Source organism: Ochotona princeps, chromosome 29 (assembly GCF_030435755.1).
Source record: "Ochotona princeps isolate mOchPri1 chromosome 29, mOchPri1.hap1, whole genome shotgun sequence".
Taxonomy (NCBI): Eukaryota; Metazoa; Chordata; class Mammalia; order Lagomorpha; family Ochotonidae; genus Ochotona; species Ochotona princeps.
The window spans coordinates 18,168,817-18,182,989 of NC_080860.1; the positions used below are offsets into that span (position 1 = coordinate 18,168,817).

General features: G+C 57.7%; 1 protein-coding gene across 1 annotated transcript; it reads right to left on the minus strand.

Annotated features, from left to right (window-relative positions):
* Positions 1-1,677: 1,677 nt before the first annotated feature.
* GGT1 (gamma-glutamyltransferase 1) lies at positions 1,678-10,705 on the minus strand. Its single transcript, XM_058656495.1, has 12 exons — positions 10,537-10,705; positions 9,699-9,829; positions 9,488-9,574; positions 6,600-6,792; positions 6,203-6,360; positions 5,277-5,426; positions 4,916-5,052; positions 3,374-3,558; positions 2,547-2,674; positions 2,355-2,467; positions 2,141-2,254; positions 1,678-1,885 (listed from the first exon to the last, which is right to left on the minus strand). Exons 1-12 carry the CDS (start codon positions 10,695-10,697, stop codon positions 1,739-1,741), a joined length of 1,704 nt encoding a protein of 567 aa, XP_058512478.1. The 5' UTR covers positions 10,698-10,705; the 3' UTR covers positions 1,678-1,738.
* Positions 10,706-14,173: the final 3,468 nt, after the last annotated feature.

The window sequence follows — 14,173 nt, forward strand, 5'->3', positions numbered from 1 at the left end:
CTGCCCTAGCCACCACTCAGGGACCCAGTGGAGCTTGGTGGGGCTCAGAGGCAGTGGGAAAATGATGGGTCAACGGTTCAAGCTCAGCTCAGCTGGGCTTGGCCTGCCCTCGTACCCCTCCCCTCGACACACACACACATTACTACTCCCAGCTCTGCGGAAGGGGTAGCCTGGCCTCCTGGCACCCCTAGGGAAACACAGACAGGCTGTTCATCTAGTGCTTGGCACCCATTGCTGCTGGATCAGCTGTCGCTGGGACCCATAGTCCGGGGGCCTCTGGGAAGCCACCTGCCACTTGGGGCCATCCCACCTCGTCTTCTGGGAGACACTGTGCCCACATGTGGCTGGTAGAGAGAAGATCCACGGAGGTCCAGTTGGGATCAGGCAGGCCATGGGCTGGGCTCCTGACCCCTGATGCCCCCCCTCCACCACTCCTCTCCAGGTCCCCACACATGGAACCAGAGATCCCATGGCCAGCCTGGGCCAGACAGCCTGTCCAGGATAGGCCTGTTCCCACGGTGCTGCCTTGGGCCCCCACTTCCACCCTCCCCTCTGCAAGCACAGTGACCCCCCAGGCTGCAGGCTGCAATGACATTGCCCAACTTGGAATCCAAGTGCATTCCAGGGCCCACCCACAGCAGACCTCAGGAAGCCCACAGGCGGGGCAAGGCGGGGAGTGGGACATCCCCGCTCCTCCCCCCAGCCACCCTGGTGTGGCCCAGAAGATAGGGCCCTATGGGAGGTATGGCGTTAGCCTGGAGGGTGGAGGGAAGATTCCAGAAGAATTCAGGCCCTCCTAGCTGTCTAGCAGGAGCCTCATGGCTGCCGCCCCTCTCCCGCCATGGCTATGCGAGGCCCGCCCGCCCCTCCCGCCTCAGAGCCCTCAGCTCTGCTAATGGGGCAGGGGGCCCTGGCTTTGCCTCCCAGGATTAAAACCAGCCCAGCCCCACTGCCTTGCCTAGTCCCAAAGCACCAGATCCAGGCTGTCCACCAGCCCAGGGGGCTGTGCAGGGGCAGTGTGTGTGGCTCTGGGGTCAGCAGGCCTCCCTGGGGGCCAAGGGCGGGGGGGACAAGGGCCCCCAGCCTTGCCCTCCCACTCCCTGCGGGTGGACAGAGCTGGCCCTCGGGGACCTGAGGCGGCCTCCTTCATTTGCAGTTCCATGAGACTCAGGCCCCCCTCCCCCGCCCTCCCTGTCCTGCTTCTGGGACGGGCCGGGTGGGGAGTGGGGGGGTCACCAGTGTGGGGTGTGGGTTTCACTCTGGCTTTGTGCTTGGAAATCACCCCCGCCCCCCTCCCGCTCGGGGGCCTGGCTCTCTGTTCAAGATGTTTCGCTCCAGCCTGTTGCCTAATCTCCATGGGCCTCAGACCCCACCTCACCTCATGGAGATGTGTCCTGGAGCAGGCCAGATCAACTGGCCCCTGCGTGCACAGGCTGCCCTCTGTCCCAACTCAACGCTAAGACTGCAGCGCCTCCCGGTGGCCCATCCTGGGAGAAATGACACCTTCTCCCACTAGCACCCGCAGCTCCAAGATGTCTGAATTCACACCTTCTACTCTTTCCCCTTCCTCTGGGGCCATTCCACACACACGTCGCTGACGCCCAGGGAGTGGGAGCCAGGCCAGTAACGCTACCCAGAGCCTGGCGCCGCGGCACCATTTATTGCATTTCTCTTGCCCGCAAAGTTCCCACTCATACGTAGATCTGGTTCCCTGGGCCTGCTGGTCATCCCAGGCCCCTCAGTAGCCAGCAGGTTCTCCCCCTTTTCTGGAGTCTGAGGCAGCTGCCCAGCCACGGGCTGTGCGTAGGATGGCTTGCACCACAGCGATGAATGTGGATGTAGTCTCCGTTTCGTGGCCCCGGACGTGCAGGCCTGTGACCACCGCCTTGAAGGAGTGGAAGAGGAAGAGATTGTAGGAGAACCCCGTGTGCCTCCCAGGAAACCACACCTGTGGGGCCATGAGCTTTGCAGGCCCCACCAGGTGGGGCCATTTCCAGTTTAGGGGCCAGGAAGGGCAAGTTGGAAGTTGCCACCTTGCTGGCATAGCAGCTTAGGGGTACTGCTCCCAGCAGAAGGCACAGGGACACCAATGGGGCTTGTGGCTCCACCTCCCCTGTCCCGCATCCTGTCCCACACCCACCTGGTCGAAGTCCCTCTCCAGGGTGGTGGTGCTTGGTAGCAGTTGGTTGTGGAGCCGTGGCTCCTCCACCCCCCGCTTCACGTCATAGCCGAACCACAAACTGTGGATGATGGCCTAGAATGGGGCAGGATGGACAAGGGTGGAGTGAGCCTGGGCTGAGTGCAGGGCTGGGAGGGCATGGCTGCGGTGGGGGGCGTGGAGGGGAGGTGCATACCAGTGCGGTGGCTGTGGTGATCTGGGTGCCCCCCGAGGCACCGACCACCATCTGCACCCGATTGTCGGGGCCCACGATGATGCTTGGGCACATAGACGAAAGTGGCTGTTTCCCTGGGAGGGGACAGAGGTGGTTAGCCAGCTGCCTGAGCAGGCTGTCAGCACCTGCCCACGGCCCCGCCAGCCCGCACACCTGGCTTGATGAAATTGGCCGGTGAGGGTGACACCCCAAACTGATTGGTGATGTTGGGGGTGCTGAAGTCATCCATCTCGTCGTTGAAGATGATCCCACTGACTTGAGAGAGGATCTTGGAGCCGAAGCTGCAGGCGGACAGGCAGTCAGAACTGCTTGTGCATGGTCCTGTTGGGCTCTGCCTGGTCCCTTACCCACCCCACTCCGAGCTCAGGAGGCCCAGGGCCAGCTACCAAGATGGGGGGAGGGGCCCTCAAGGAAGGGATCGATTGAGGCTGGTGCTGTGGCAGCTTCCTATACGAGCACCAGTTCGAGTCCCAGCTGCTTCAGTTTCTGATCCAGTAGAGGATGGCCCAAGTGCTTGGGCCCCTACACCCATGTGGAAGACCTGGAAGAAGCTCCTGGCTCCTGGCTCCTGGCTCCTGGCTTTGGATCGGTGCAGCTCTGGCCATTGCAGTCACTTGGGAAATGAATCATCAGATGGAAGATCTTCCTCTCTGTCTCTCCTCCTCTGTGTGTATCTGGCTTTCCAATCAAAATAAACAAATCTTTAAAAAAAGTAAACAAAGGGGCTCGGCAGCGTGGCCTGGTGGCTAAGGTCCTCGCCTTGATCCCATATGGCTGCTGGTTCTAATCCCGGCAGCTCCACTTCCTCTCTATCTCTCCTCCTCTCAGTATATCTGACTTTGTAATAAAAATAAAATAAATCTTTTAAAAAAAAAAAAGTAAACAAAGAAAAGAAAGGGGAGGGTGGACCCTTTCTTCTTTTGGGCCCCTCCCCCCACCAGGGAAATCTCTGCCCCCTCCCCTTCCCCCAGTCACCCTACTAGAGATTGATGGTGCTGGTGGCAGACACAGCATTGCCTTCCTCATCAACCACGGACAGGTGGGCGGTGCCCGAGTCGTCAGGAGTGTAGTACTCGGGCTCGTAGTAGGCGGTGGGGTGTGTGTTGTTGGTGATCTGGGCTCGGAGCTGTGCCGCGTAGTACTCAGAGGTCATGTTGGCGATCACCTGCCGAGACCCCAGAGCTGGCCTGAAGAGGCGGGGAGGGGGCACAGGCTTGTGCGAGCAGCTCTCAGGAAGCCCCCATTTGGGGCGCCGCCTGCCCCACAGCCCTCCAGTACCCCCCCAACTCCCAGGACCCACTCTGCAGCTTGTTCCTGTGGTGGTATTCCAGCGACTGGCAGTGCCATTCAGGCCTCCAGGCTCGCCACAGGGGGCTCACTCACTCCCACAAACATAAGAGGACTTTAGGAAAACTGAACTAAAGATGGCAGCTAGCGCCATGGAGTAAAATATACAGCCGCTTATGGGTGTTGGTTCAAGTCCCAGCTGCTCCATTTCCGATCCAGCTCCCTGCTAATGCACCCTGGGGAAGCAGTGAGGGATGGTTCAAGTCCTTGACCCTACACCCACGTGGGAGATTTGGAAGAAGTTCCTTCATGGTTTTGACATGGGCCAGCCTCGGCCACTGCAGCCATTTGGGAAATGAACCAGTAGATGGAAGATTCTCTCTAACTCTGCCTTTCAAATAAATAAATCTTAAAAAAAAAAAACAGAACGTTTAAAGGAAAGGCAAGGGTGTGGTGATCTGGCACCTCAGAAGGTGGGGGAGGATGGAGCCAGCTGGAAGGTTCTAGATCAGCAGCAGCCTCCCCTTTGAAACTGGAAGCTGTGAAGAAGGGAGGAGGGAGCGTTGCGCACTGTGCTCTGAGCAGCCAGCGGGTGGAGGGGTTGGCCTTAGCCAGGAGGGAACATGGGGCTGGACACGGTGCAGTGGCTTTGGACATCTTAGGGAGGGCTATCCAGGTCACAGAGCAGTGTGGGGACAAGTCTGCCCTGCAATGCCGGGGATTCTAGCAGAAACAGGCACTCATGAGTGCCCCCTGGTGGAAGGGGACAAGATAGGTGCTGGGGAACCAGGAATGCTGGGAGCTGGGCTGGAGGGAGATGCTCCTTCCATAGTATGATGAGGCTGAGGTGTGCCACCCACCTGCTTCTTTCCTTCTCATTCTAGTCCTCCCCACAACACTGCCCCATGCATCATCACCCCCTCCCCCAGCACCGGTCACTCCAGGAACCATCAGGCTAAGGGGTACAGCATATTCAAAGTCCTGGAAGTAAGAACATGGCCAGAACAGGGTGAAAGAGCTCTACTTGTCCATGGTCAAGTCTATCTCCACCTGCCCCACCCTCCCCCATTCCATACTACATGGCAAGGAGCCAGGAATTGGGGTCACCAGTCACCCCAGCACATAGTAGGTCTGCACCCAGCAGCAGACTTGCAAAGTTCACACGACCCCACAGTGGCTACAGGAAGTCCCACCTGGCACCTCCTCCAGGACAGCAGGTTCCCTCCCTTACCTACCTTTGTGACATCCTCAAACCTGGGGTCCCCAAGCAGGGTCCTCTTGGCGTAGGCAAACCGGAAGGCCTCTATGATGCGGTGGTATGTCAGTGTCTTCTGCGCCGGGGTCTTGACACTCGCCGGGGAGAAGTTGTATCCTAGATGATCAGAATCGGGGGGACCCCTGAGAGGGGTTCAGCGATTTCATGGCTCCCCAAGGCTAACAGCCGGTCACATCACAGGGGACCAGGCGCCTTCCCTCCCCTACCCCCCGGGCCTTCATCCTGCCAGTCTCAGCATGCCTCTGTCAGGAGGGAAAGGAAGAGGTGGTGCTGGTGCTGGTGTTGTAGGCTCCTCCTGCCTCAAACAGGGGGACACTCACCTTTGAGGATGTTGAGGATAAGGGCTAGCACAGGGCCGCTGAGTGGGGCACTGGGCGCGTAGAGCACCGAGTCCCCTAGGTGGATGCTGAGTGGATCCTCGATGAGTTGGGCCTTGTAGTTGTTCAAGTCCTGGGCTGTGATGATACCCCCTGTGGACGAGTGGGGACAGGGTCAGGGTCATGGATCGTGGAGGGGGATGGAGGATGGAGCTGCAACCCTGGGAGCAGGGGGTGGGGGAGGACTGGGCACACTCTGGAGAGACCTGCCCATTGGGCCACCTGACGGGCAGAGGCCCTCAGGGATAGGTGTGCCTGCCAAAAGGAGGAGTGCCCCCTAGCTGTCCACTGTCAGGACCATCAGCCAGCCCCTCTGTCCTCCCTAACGGTGCTCCACACAGCCCCTGCCAGCTGCCCTCCGGCTTCATGACAAGTCTCCTCTGCTCTCTCCTCTCTCTCTTTTCCTCTCTGGGGCTCCTAAGTAGAGACCCCCTGCTCCTATCTCCCCCCCAAACCCCAGGAACCATCAGCAGGGAATGCCAACATGAGAAGGTGGTTGCCTTGCCAAGTGCTCCCTCCTCCCTTGCCAGCATGCCCCCTCTGGCTAATTCCCTCCCCCATCCCCCATTCCCTATGACTCTTGGGGGTGTTGGGGAGGCATCTCTTTCTCTGCCTTAAGATGCTAGGAACCTCTTCCTCTCTCAGCTTGGACACTTCCTCCAGGACGTCCTCCTGGATGCTCAGTGCCTCCCCCAGTCCTGGCTCCAGCCTCTTGAGCTGTTCAGCGGTTGTTGGCATTCCCCTTGCAAGAGTTCTTCCGGGTGTGTGGGGGTTGTCCAGTGCCCAGCCCAGACTCTCCAGGGGGGCCTGGGCATGGAGTGCTCTGCCATGGAGGTCCTCACCCAGGCCCCCAAGGTCATGCTCCTCACCAGCGTCCTGGATGTCCTTGACAATCTGAGCCGTAAGGCTGCCGTTGTAGAAGGCCTGGGCGCCCTCGCGGGCCAGCGTCTCATAGGTGTTGGCCAGCCGCGACATGATCACCTTGTCTCCCTGCTGGAGCACCTTCCCATTGTGGCAAAACACCTCGCTGGGAGAGAGGGCACACATATGAGGCAGCTGACTGGGTGGACCCCAGCTGGACTACCACCCCCCATACCCATGACCACAGGTGGTCAAGACAGCACCTGTGGCAGGTACATCCACCTGCAACATCTGTGCTGAGATACAGCCAGCCCTGCTGCTTGGGACACACAATTACACCCTAAGTATAGAGTCAAGTCCTCATGCCTGTGTGCTGGTGAATCCCGCACCCCCATGCACACGCACCACAGCGCCGGCGAACCTTCCACCACGGCCCGACTTCTGTTAAGCGCGCCTGCCAGACCCGGGCCCACGGGGAAGCCATAGCGGGCCAGCTGGATGCTGGGCTCGAAGAGGCGAGCCCAGGGCAGCCGACCATGCCGCTGGTGCGCCAGCTCATAACCACGGATCTCACCGGGCACTGCCACGGATAACCCGCCTGTGGTGAGAGACGGAAGACTCCATGAGTGGGGTCCCTGGCAAGACAGGGTCAGTGAGGCTGGTGGAGAGGTGTGTGTGCGTGCGGGAGGGGCTGGCAGGCACAGGATGGGGGAGCGGGCGGCACGAGTGCTGGATTTTGCTGTCTCTGTTTGTCCCTGTGCCGGGACCCCTCTCCCTAACACACACACACAGACACACACACACACACACACATACATTTTTTTTTTTTATTGTGACCTGAGTTCCAGGCTCTATTCTGTTGCTTCTCTGAACTTCGGTTGCCCTCTCTGGCCCTAACGGGTTTTGCCTTCCAGTTCTACCTTTCAAAGAGCCTGCGATTGCTGCAGAAACAAACTCCCAGATCTGATTGTTCAAGGAGCCCCCACTGCTGTCCTGGCACCCGCCCCATCCACCAGTGAGCGAATAAATGGGATACTTTGGGAAAATTAAATAAATAAATAAATGAATGCATGCAGGGCCCGGCAGCGTGGCCTAGCGGCTAAAGTCCTCGCCTTGGATGCGCCGGAATCCCATATGGGTGCTGGTTCTAATCCTGGCAGCTCCACTTCCCATCCAACTCCCTGCTTGTGGCCTGGGAAAGCAGTCGAGGATGGCCCAATGCCTTGGGATCCTGCACCCGCGTGGGAGACCTAGAAGTTACTGGCTCCCGGCTTCAGATCGGCACAGCACCAGCCATTGCGGTCACTTGGGGAGTGAATCATCGAACGGAAGATCTTCCTCTCTCTTCTCCTCTCTGTATATCTGACTTTGTAATGAAAATAACAATAAATCTTAAAAAAAAAAAAAAAAAAAAGCAGGACTGGGGCAGGCATTTCTGTGTTCTGGTCTCATGTCACAGAGTGCAGGTTTCCATTTGTGGTTCCCGTTCCCTGCCCTAACTTCCTACTAAGGCAGGACCCACCCCACCGGAAGCAGCAATGGCGCGGGTCAACAGGGACCCTGCTACTCTCAAGGGAGACCTGAATCGAACATCCACCTGACCTGACTGAACCTCGGGTCCACTTGAAGACATTTGCAGAAGTGAGCCAGAACAAGGGAGTTCTCTTTCTCAAATATGTAAGTTTCATTTGATTTTGTTAGAAGATTTCTTTATCTTGAAAGAGAAAGGTCTTCCTTCTGCTGGTTTACTCCCTACCAGGACTGGGCCAGACCTAAGCCTCTTCCAAGTCCCATGAGGGTGATGAGCTCAAGCCCTTGGGCCATCTTCTGCTGCTTTTCCCAGGCACATTAGCAGGGAACAAGGTGAGAAGTGGAGCAGCTGGGACTTGAACCAGGGACTACATGGAATACCGGCCAGTGTCACAGGCTTCCCTGGTGATTGATTTCTTAAAATAGCAGCTTCACCTCCAGGTTCATGGCCCTCCCAGCTGTATGGCCTCAGCCCATTTGCCTGATGTCCCTGAGCCTTAGCACCCCACCTGTAAAATGGAAATCAGTGTGGTAGCCCATGGTTCTCACCGCCAACCCAGGGGCTCGCCTGGGAGAGCGCCCCACAGGACACCTGCCTGCCGTGAGACCCCTGGGATGGGAGAGCCATCAGGGCAGTACATCTCCTCCACTTCCCTCCCATGGACCCGCCCCTCCCCTCAGGACACTCACGTTCTATTCTAGAACACCGTACAGTATTTGCATCCCACCCACCACTCTCCCAACATACTTTGAATCCTCTCTGCATTCCTTCTAAGACCAAGCCCGAGTTAAATTCTATGTAAATAGCTGCGGATGTTGGACTTGTGTTTAGGGAGGGATGGTGATAAGAAAATGAAGTATGTGTGGGTTGGTGGGGGTAAGTAAGTTAAACCTCAGCCTGGGCCCAGCACGGTGTGGTGGCCTAGTGGCTGAAGTCCTCATCTTGCATGCGCCAGGACCCCATATGGGCGCCAGTTTACGTTTTGGCAATCCCGCTTCCCATCCAGCTCCCTGACTGTGGCCTGGGAAAGCAATCGAGGATGGCCCAAAGCCTTGGGACCCTGCACCCAACATGGGAGACCCAAAAAAAGCTCCTGGCTTCAGATTGGCTCAGTTCTTGCTGTTGAACTCACTTGGGGAGTAAATCAGTGGGTGGAAGATCTTGCAGGAACTCTGTTTTTCCTCCTCTCTGTATATCTGACTTTCCAAATAAGATTTAAAAAAAGAAAAAAGAAAATTCCGCCTGTGTATCCTATGTGAGCACCAGTTTGAGTCCCGGTTGCTCCACTTCCAATCCAGCTCCCTGTTCATGCACCTGGGAAAGCAGCAGAAGAGGATGGCTCAAGTACTTGGACCCCTGCCACTCACATGGGATACCCGAAAGAAGCTCGCGGCTTTTGGATGGGTCCAACCCAGTTTTATCCATTGTGGCCATTTAGGGAGTGAGCAGACAGATCTCTTTTTCTCCTCTCTCTGTAACTCTACCTTTCAAATAAGATAAGATATTTAAAGAAAGAAGAAGAAACTGCCAGGACACATTCAGTATAGACCCAAGTTCTTTTTGGTTTTCAATATTTTTGACTCCCAGAGGAGTGGGTCAAATTTATGGACATGGACCCCGAGGCAGGAAGTGCTGGAAGGGCTTCGACAGAGAAAAAAAAAGAACACTCCTGTCCCTTTTCTGCATGATGACAGTCACCAGGGTTGGTTGGGAGAAGCCCCGAGCTGCCCCCTTGTCCCACGCCCTGTCCCCAGTGGCTGACCTTCCTGGGACTGCGTGGAGCTGTTGAACATGTTAGCGTGGGCCTGCGCGGGCGCCACCTCGCGGGCGTTGATGACTTCGGCTTTGCCTGGCAGGAGAAGCACTAGTAAGGAGGGAGAGCCAGCCCCAATCCCCTTCTCCAGCAGGAGCCTTGGGGTGCAGGGTGAGGGCCCACTCAGCTCACCGCCCCTCTCCCAGGCCCTGCCACTCACCCGTGCTGCTGTTGTAGATGGTGAAGAACAGGCCGCCCCCAATGCCCATGCTGTGGGCGTTCATGAGCCCCATACACAGCAAGCCTGCGATGGCCGCGTCCACTGCTGAGCCGCCTTCCTGCAGCATGTCCCTGCCAGTGGTATGTAGGGGGTGGGGTGGGACCCTCCAGGCCACCTCAGCTCCCCAGGAACACCTGTCACCCCTCTACCCACCCACCTCCCCCAAAGAGGACAGAAAGGTTTTCATTATGTTTCTTCTCAAGATGGATTTATTTTTACTGGGGGTTATGGCGTAACTGTTGCCTGCAGTTTTGGCATCCTGTTTGGATGCTTGTTCAAAACTCGGCTGCTCTACTTTTGAGCCAGCTCCCTGCTAAGCAAAGGATAGCCCAAGTGCTTGGACCCCTGTATCCATGTGGGAATCCTGGAAGAAGCTCCTGGCTTCTGGCTTTGATCTGATCCAGCCCTGGCTGCTAGGGAATAAGCCAGCAGATGGAAGATATGTGTGTGTGTGTGTGTGTGTGTGTTACTTTGCTTTTCAAACGAATGTTTAAAAAAAATTAAGATATTTACTTTGATGCATATAATTTTTTAAATCCATGCAACCCCCCAACATGCATTTTTCATGCGCTCATAGAATTGACAAAAGGGGTGGGTGGAGCCTAGTTAGTCCATGTTCCTTTCTGCCCTGACCAGCTGCTTCCTGCCTGGAGCATTCTCCTCCCCTAGGCAGCCTGTTAGAGCTAGGGAAACAGAGGCAGAGAGGGGTTGGGGTCTTGGCCGGGTCCACATGTGTGACATCCCCCAAGGACCCACATCCCCGGTCAGCCCCACTCACCTTCCAATCTCTGAGCAACCGGCAGCATCGGTGGCCACAGCTGCCCTGGAGTACACATGGTTGGGCTTCTTGGAGGCGGAGGGCAGCAATACGGCGAGGCAGACAATGACCACCACCAGCACCACAGCCAGCAGGCCCAGTACCACGAACCTCTTCTTCATCGTTCAGCGCTTCCTGAGTGTCCCCCACCCAGCATCGCCCCAGGACAGTCTGATCAGGCCTCAGAAAGACAAGTTCTCTGTCTCCTTCCAGCCCCTCAGACTCTAGGCCTGGACTTCTCCTCTGTGAGTTCCATCTCTGCCCTCCCAAGTCACCCCCTCTCCAGTAAGGACTCGTCCCCAACCCCACCTGGCCCCACTATAGCTTGCAGACTTCACCTGTCCCTCCTTCTGCAGCTGCTGAGTTGGCCTACTTCGGAGCACGGCACTCAGCATCCACCCACCCAGCCACCGTGGTAAGACTGGTACCTACTGGCGGGCAACAGACAATAGCCCGGAGCTGGAGCTGGAGCTGTGGCGGAGGTGAACTGGCTCACACCCTACACAAAGTAGTCACTGATCTTATCTGAGATTGCTCCTGATCAGGCCTCCTATTCCTGCTTCCAAAAAAAAAAAAAAAATTTGTAAGAGTGGTCCTACAACAGGCCTAGCCCTTCCCAGTTCCTGGAAGAGACGGGGAGCAGACTCGGGGTGACCTTAGGGGTACAACAGGTATAGGGCGGCCAGGCACACACGCGCCCCTCTGAGAACTCTCTCAACCCAGCCCTGAAGGAGTGTTTTCTTCCTATGCAAGCCCAGGATTGGTGACAAGCAGAACAGGTGACCCAGCTGGGTTAAAGCGGTGGGGGTGAGACATCCTCCTTGAGTCTACACTCACCTGCCTCGGGCCTCGGGCAGGTTGCTTCTGTGTCCAGCCGCAGGGTGGACAGTTACAACCTCAGCGGTCTCACTTGCTGGGGGCTGTTTGGAGAATGAAGTGGATTAGCAGGTGCCAAGTACAAGAGATGGGTATAATTAGGAACATGGCAGCCCCTGAAGGGGGAGCCTCCACTGCGTGACACAGGGCAAGTGGGAGCAGGGAGTCTCTCCGTCATCCCCGCAGCTTGAACCCAGAAGCTGCTAGTTCTGGGAGTGTCCGTCCAGCTGTTCCCTGGCTGCCCTTGCTCCAGCATCCCTCCCCCCTTCTCTCCCTCCACAGCCCTCTGAAAAGCAGTCAAGAGGACTGTCTGGCCAAAGTACCATGGGGGCCCTGCCCTTCTCGTTGTCCCAGACACGGCCCACACCCCTTTCCCTGGGCTCTGACAATTCTCTGGGCACATGGATGCCCTGGGCCAGGCAGATAAGCCTGGTCAGTGTCCAGGGTCCCTGGGAAGTCCATGGGGCCTTAGGAGATAGTCCAGCAACCTATGGTCTCCAGACCGACCAAAAGATCCCAGCACCCAGGGAAAGTTGGGGGGCTGGGCCGGCTCGATGTTCCCCTGCTTGGGACCCATAAGTCACACTCCCACGGTCCCACTAGGCTGCTTTCGGGCTCCAGCTGGTTTTGAAGCCATCACTGGCACACTGCTTAGAGCCATGCCCAAGGCTCCCCCTTATCTGTCCTTCAGTTCACCTCAGGACCCCAGAACCCCTCCCCCACTAAAAGGAGGCTAGGAATAGACAGTCTATGGATTGTGGAGAGGATAGGGGGCTCTAGTGTCCCCCTCCTCCTCCCAGCCAGGCCCAGTCCCACCCCCTCTTCCCAGGAATAGCAGCGGAAGACCCCCTGCTGGGGGCCTGGGTTTCCATTTCCCATCCCACCGCCAGTCCCTGTCCCATTCCTTCTCCAGTTTTCTCCAGTAAATTAGAGAGCAGGGGTTGCCATCCCAATCAGTTGTGGAGGGGAAACTGAGGCAGGGCTTCCAACTTACCTACCCCTTCTAGCGGCCCTGATGGGCTGCGCTGAGGAGGCCCAGGAGAGCCTCTCAGCCGCTGGAGGCTGCAGGCTGTGGGAGAAAGTCACAGCCACAGACGTGGCTGCCCGCTCATCCCACTCCCGGGAGAAGCCACGCCTGTCACCCCTGCTGAGGTCCTTGGGGAGGGGGAGGAGGTGGGAGGGGAGCCTGGGGATTGGGACTGGGTAACTCCAAGGTAAGTGCAGGAGAGAGCATGGATCTAGTGCTTACCTAGACCCAAAGCAGGCAGGCAGCCAGGCACACTGGGCACCCAGCATCCCCACAGGACAGCCAGAGGTGTCTGAGTGGGGTGGGATGGAACGGGGCAGGCGATCCTCTCTCCAAGGTCCAGCCGGGCAGAGTCTGTGCAGGAGGCACAGTGACTTAGCTTTCTGCAGGTGACTAAAGGTCACACCACCCTGGGAGGGGCCTGGGCAGGAGGTGGGAGGTACTCAGAGCCCAGAGTGAAAATAAAAGGGGATTCCTGGCTCCCAGTCTCAGTTCCCTTAGGAGAGCAAGTATTCCCTAGCTGGCCATTCGGAAAGCTCCGCTGGGTGGTTCACCGTTGTCCTGTCTGGGCGTTGAGGGAGTGTAGGACCTCAGAACCACGATGGCCCAGAGGTACCTCTTCCTAGGGCTGTGGACGAGGCATCCCCAGAGTGCACCAGCCCTGAACCTGAACTTGACCGGCCTTCCCACACCCTGACACTGCCACTGCCGCCTTGGTCACAAAGCCAAAAAAAGCAGCGTCCCGGAAAGTGGCCTGGGGGAAAGTTCCATGCGTTCAGACCGGTTCTACTGCCCACCCAAAGGAACACCGTTTGCCCCAGGTCACACAGCCTGGCCACCCAGCACATACGTACACCTCCTGCCCCCCCACACACACACTCCACCTATGAGAGGCTGCATGTCCCTACCCAGCCCACCACCACCAAGGAAGTGACCTGCCAGGGGCAGCAGCAGGGGACACAGCCCATGGAACCTGGGACAATGCTCCCCTTGCCCCCAGAGCCCTCATCCACCAAGAGCAAGGGTCAGTGACTTCCTGAGTCATTGCTCCTCCCCCTCCCGGCTCCCAGCTCTGCCCAGAAGGGGGTGAGCTCCCTGTCCCCAGGAATGTGCAAGCCTCACTCACCCAGAGAAGCTGACTGGGCTGGCAGCACCACCACCCCTTCCCAACGCAATCCCAGGATGCGGCAGAGGGACACACACACACACACACACACACACAAATGGGCATACACACACAGGCAGAAGTTTCTTGCTAATCCTCCAGGCGGCTGTGTCATCGCCACAGGGGGAAGCCAGGGCACATCCCCAGGCCCCGGAAGACAGCAGACTTAGGCCACCACAACTTGCCCAAGGTCAGCTGGCCTCAGCAGTGGATGGGAAGTGGGGAGATGGGGTCAGGCTACTTGCCACTCCTCCCCCACCCCTGCCACGGCCCCTCCTGCCTGCACACAGAGAACCTAGAATCTGTCTCCCTTGTGGCCCGTCCCGTGCCCAGAATTAGGACAAACACCTGCCCCTAAGAGTTGATGACTGACGGCTGTATGGACAGAACTTATTGGCGAAGCTACCTGTGTCTCCCTCAACTATACCCCTCTCCAGCCACCTCTTCATGGCCTCAAGGTGGTGGACACCCCCTAGAGTTGGACAAAATTGCCCAATTGCCACTGCCCTAGCCACAACCAGGACCCCCAG

What these genes read in the sequence shown, in the direction of transcription:
- GGT1 (XM_058656495.1), bottom strand. Translation starts at nt 10,697, where the DNA reads ATGAAGAAGAGGTTCGTGGTACTGGGCCTGCTGGCTGTGGTGCTGGTG. An exon ending in CTCCACGCAGTCCCAGGAAG is followed by an intron (nt 6,793 to 9,487) that starts GTCAGCCACTGG and finishes CTCTCACCACAG; the next exon opens with GCGGGTTATCCGTGGCAGTG. An exon ending in GGTTTGAGGATGTCACAAAG is followed by an intron (nt 3,559 to 4,915) that starts GTAGGTAAGGGA and finishes GGGTCTCGGCAG; the next exon opens with GTGATCGCCAACATGACCTC.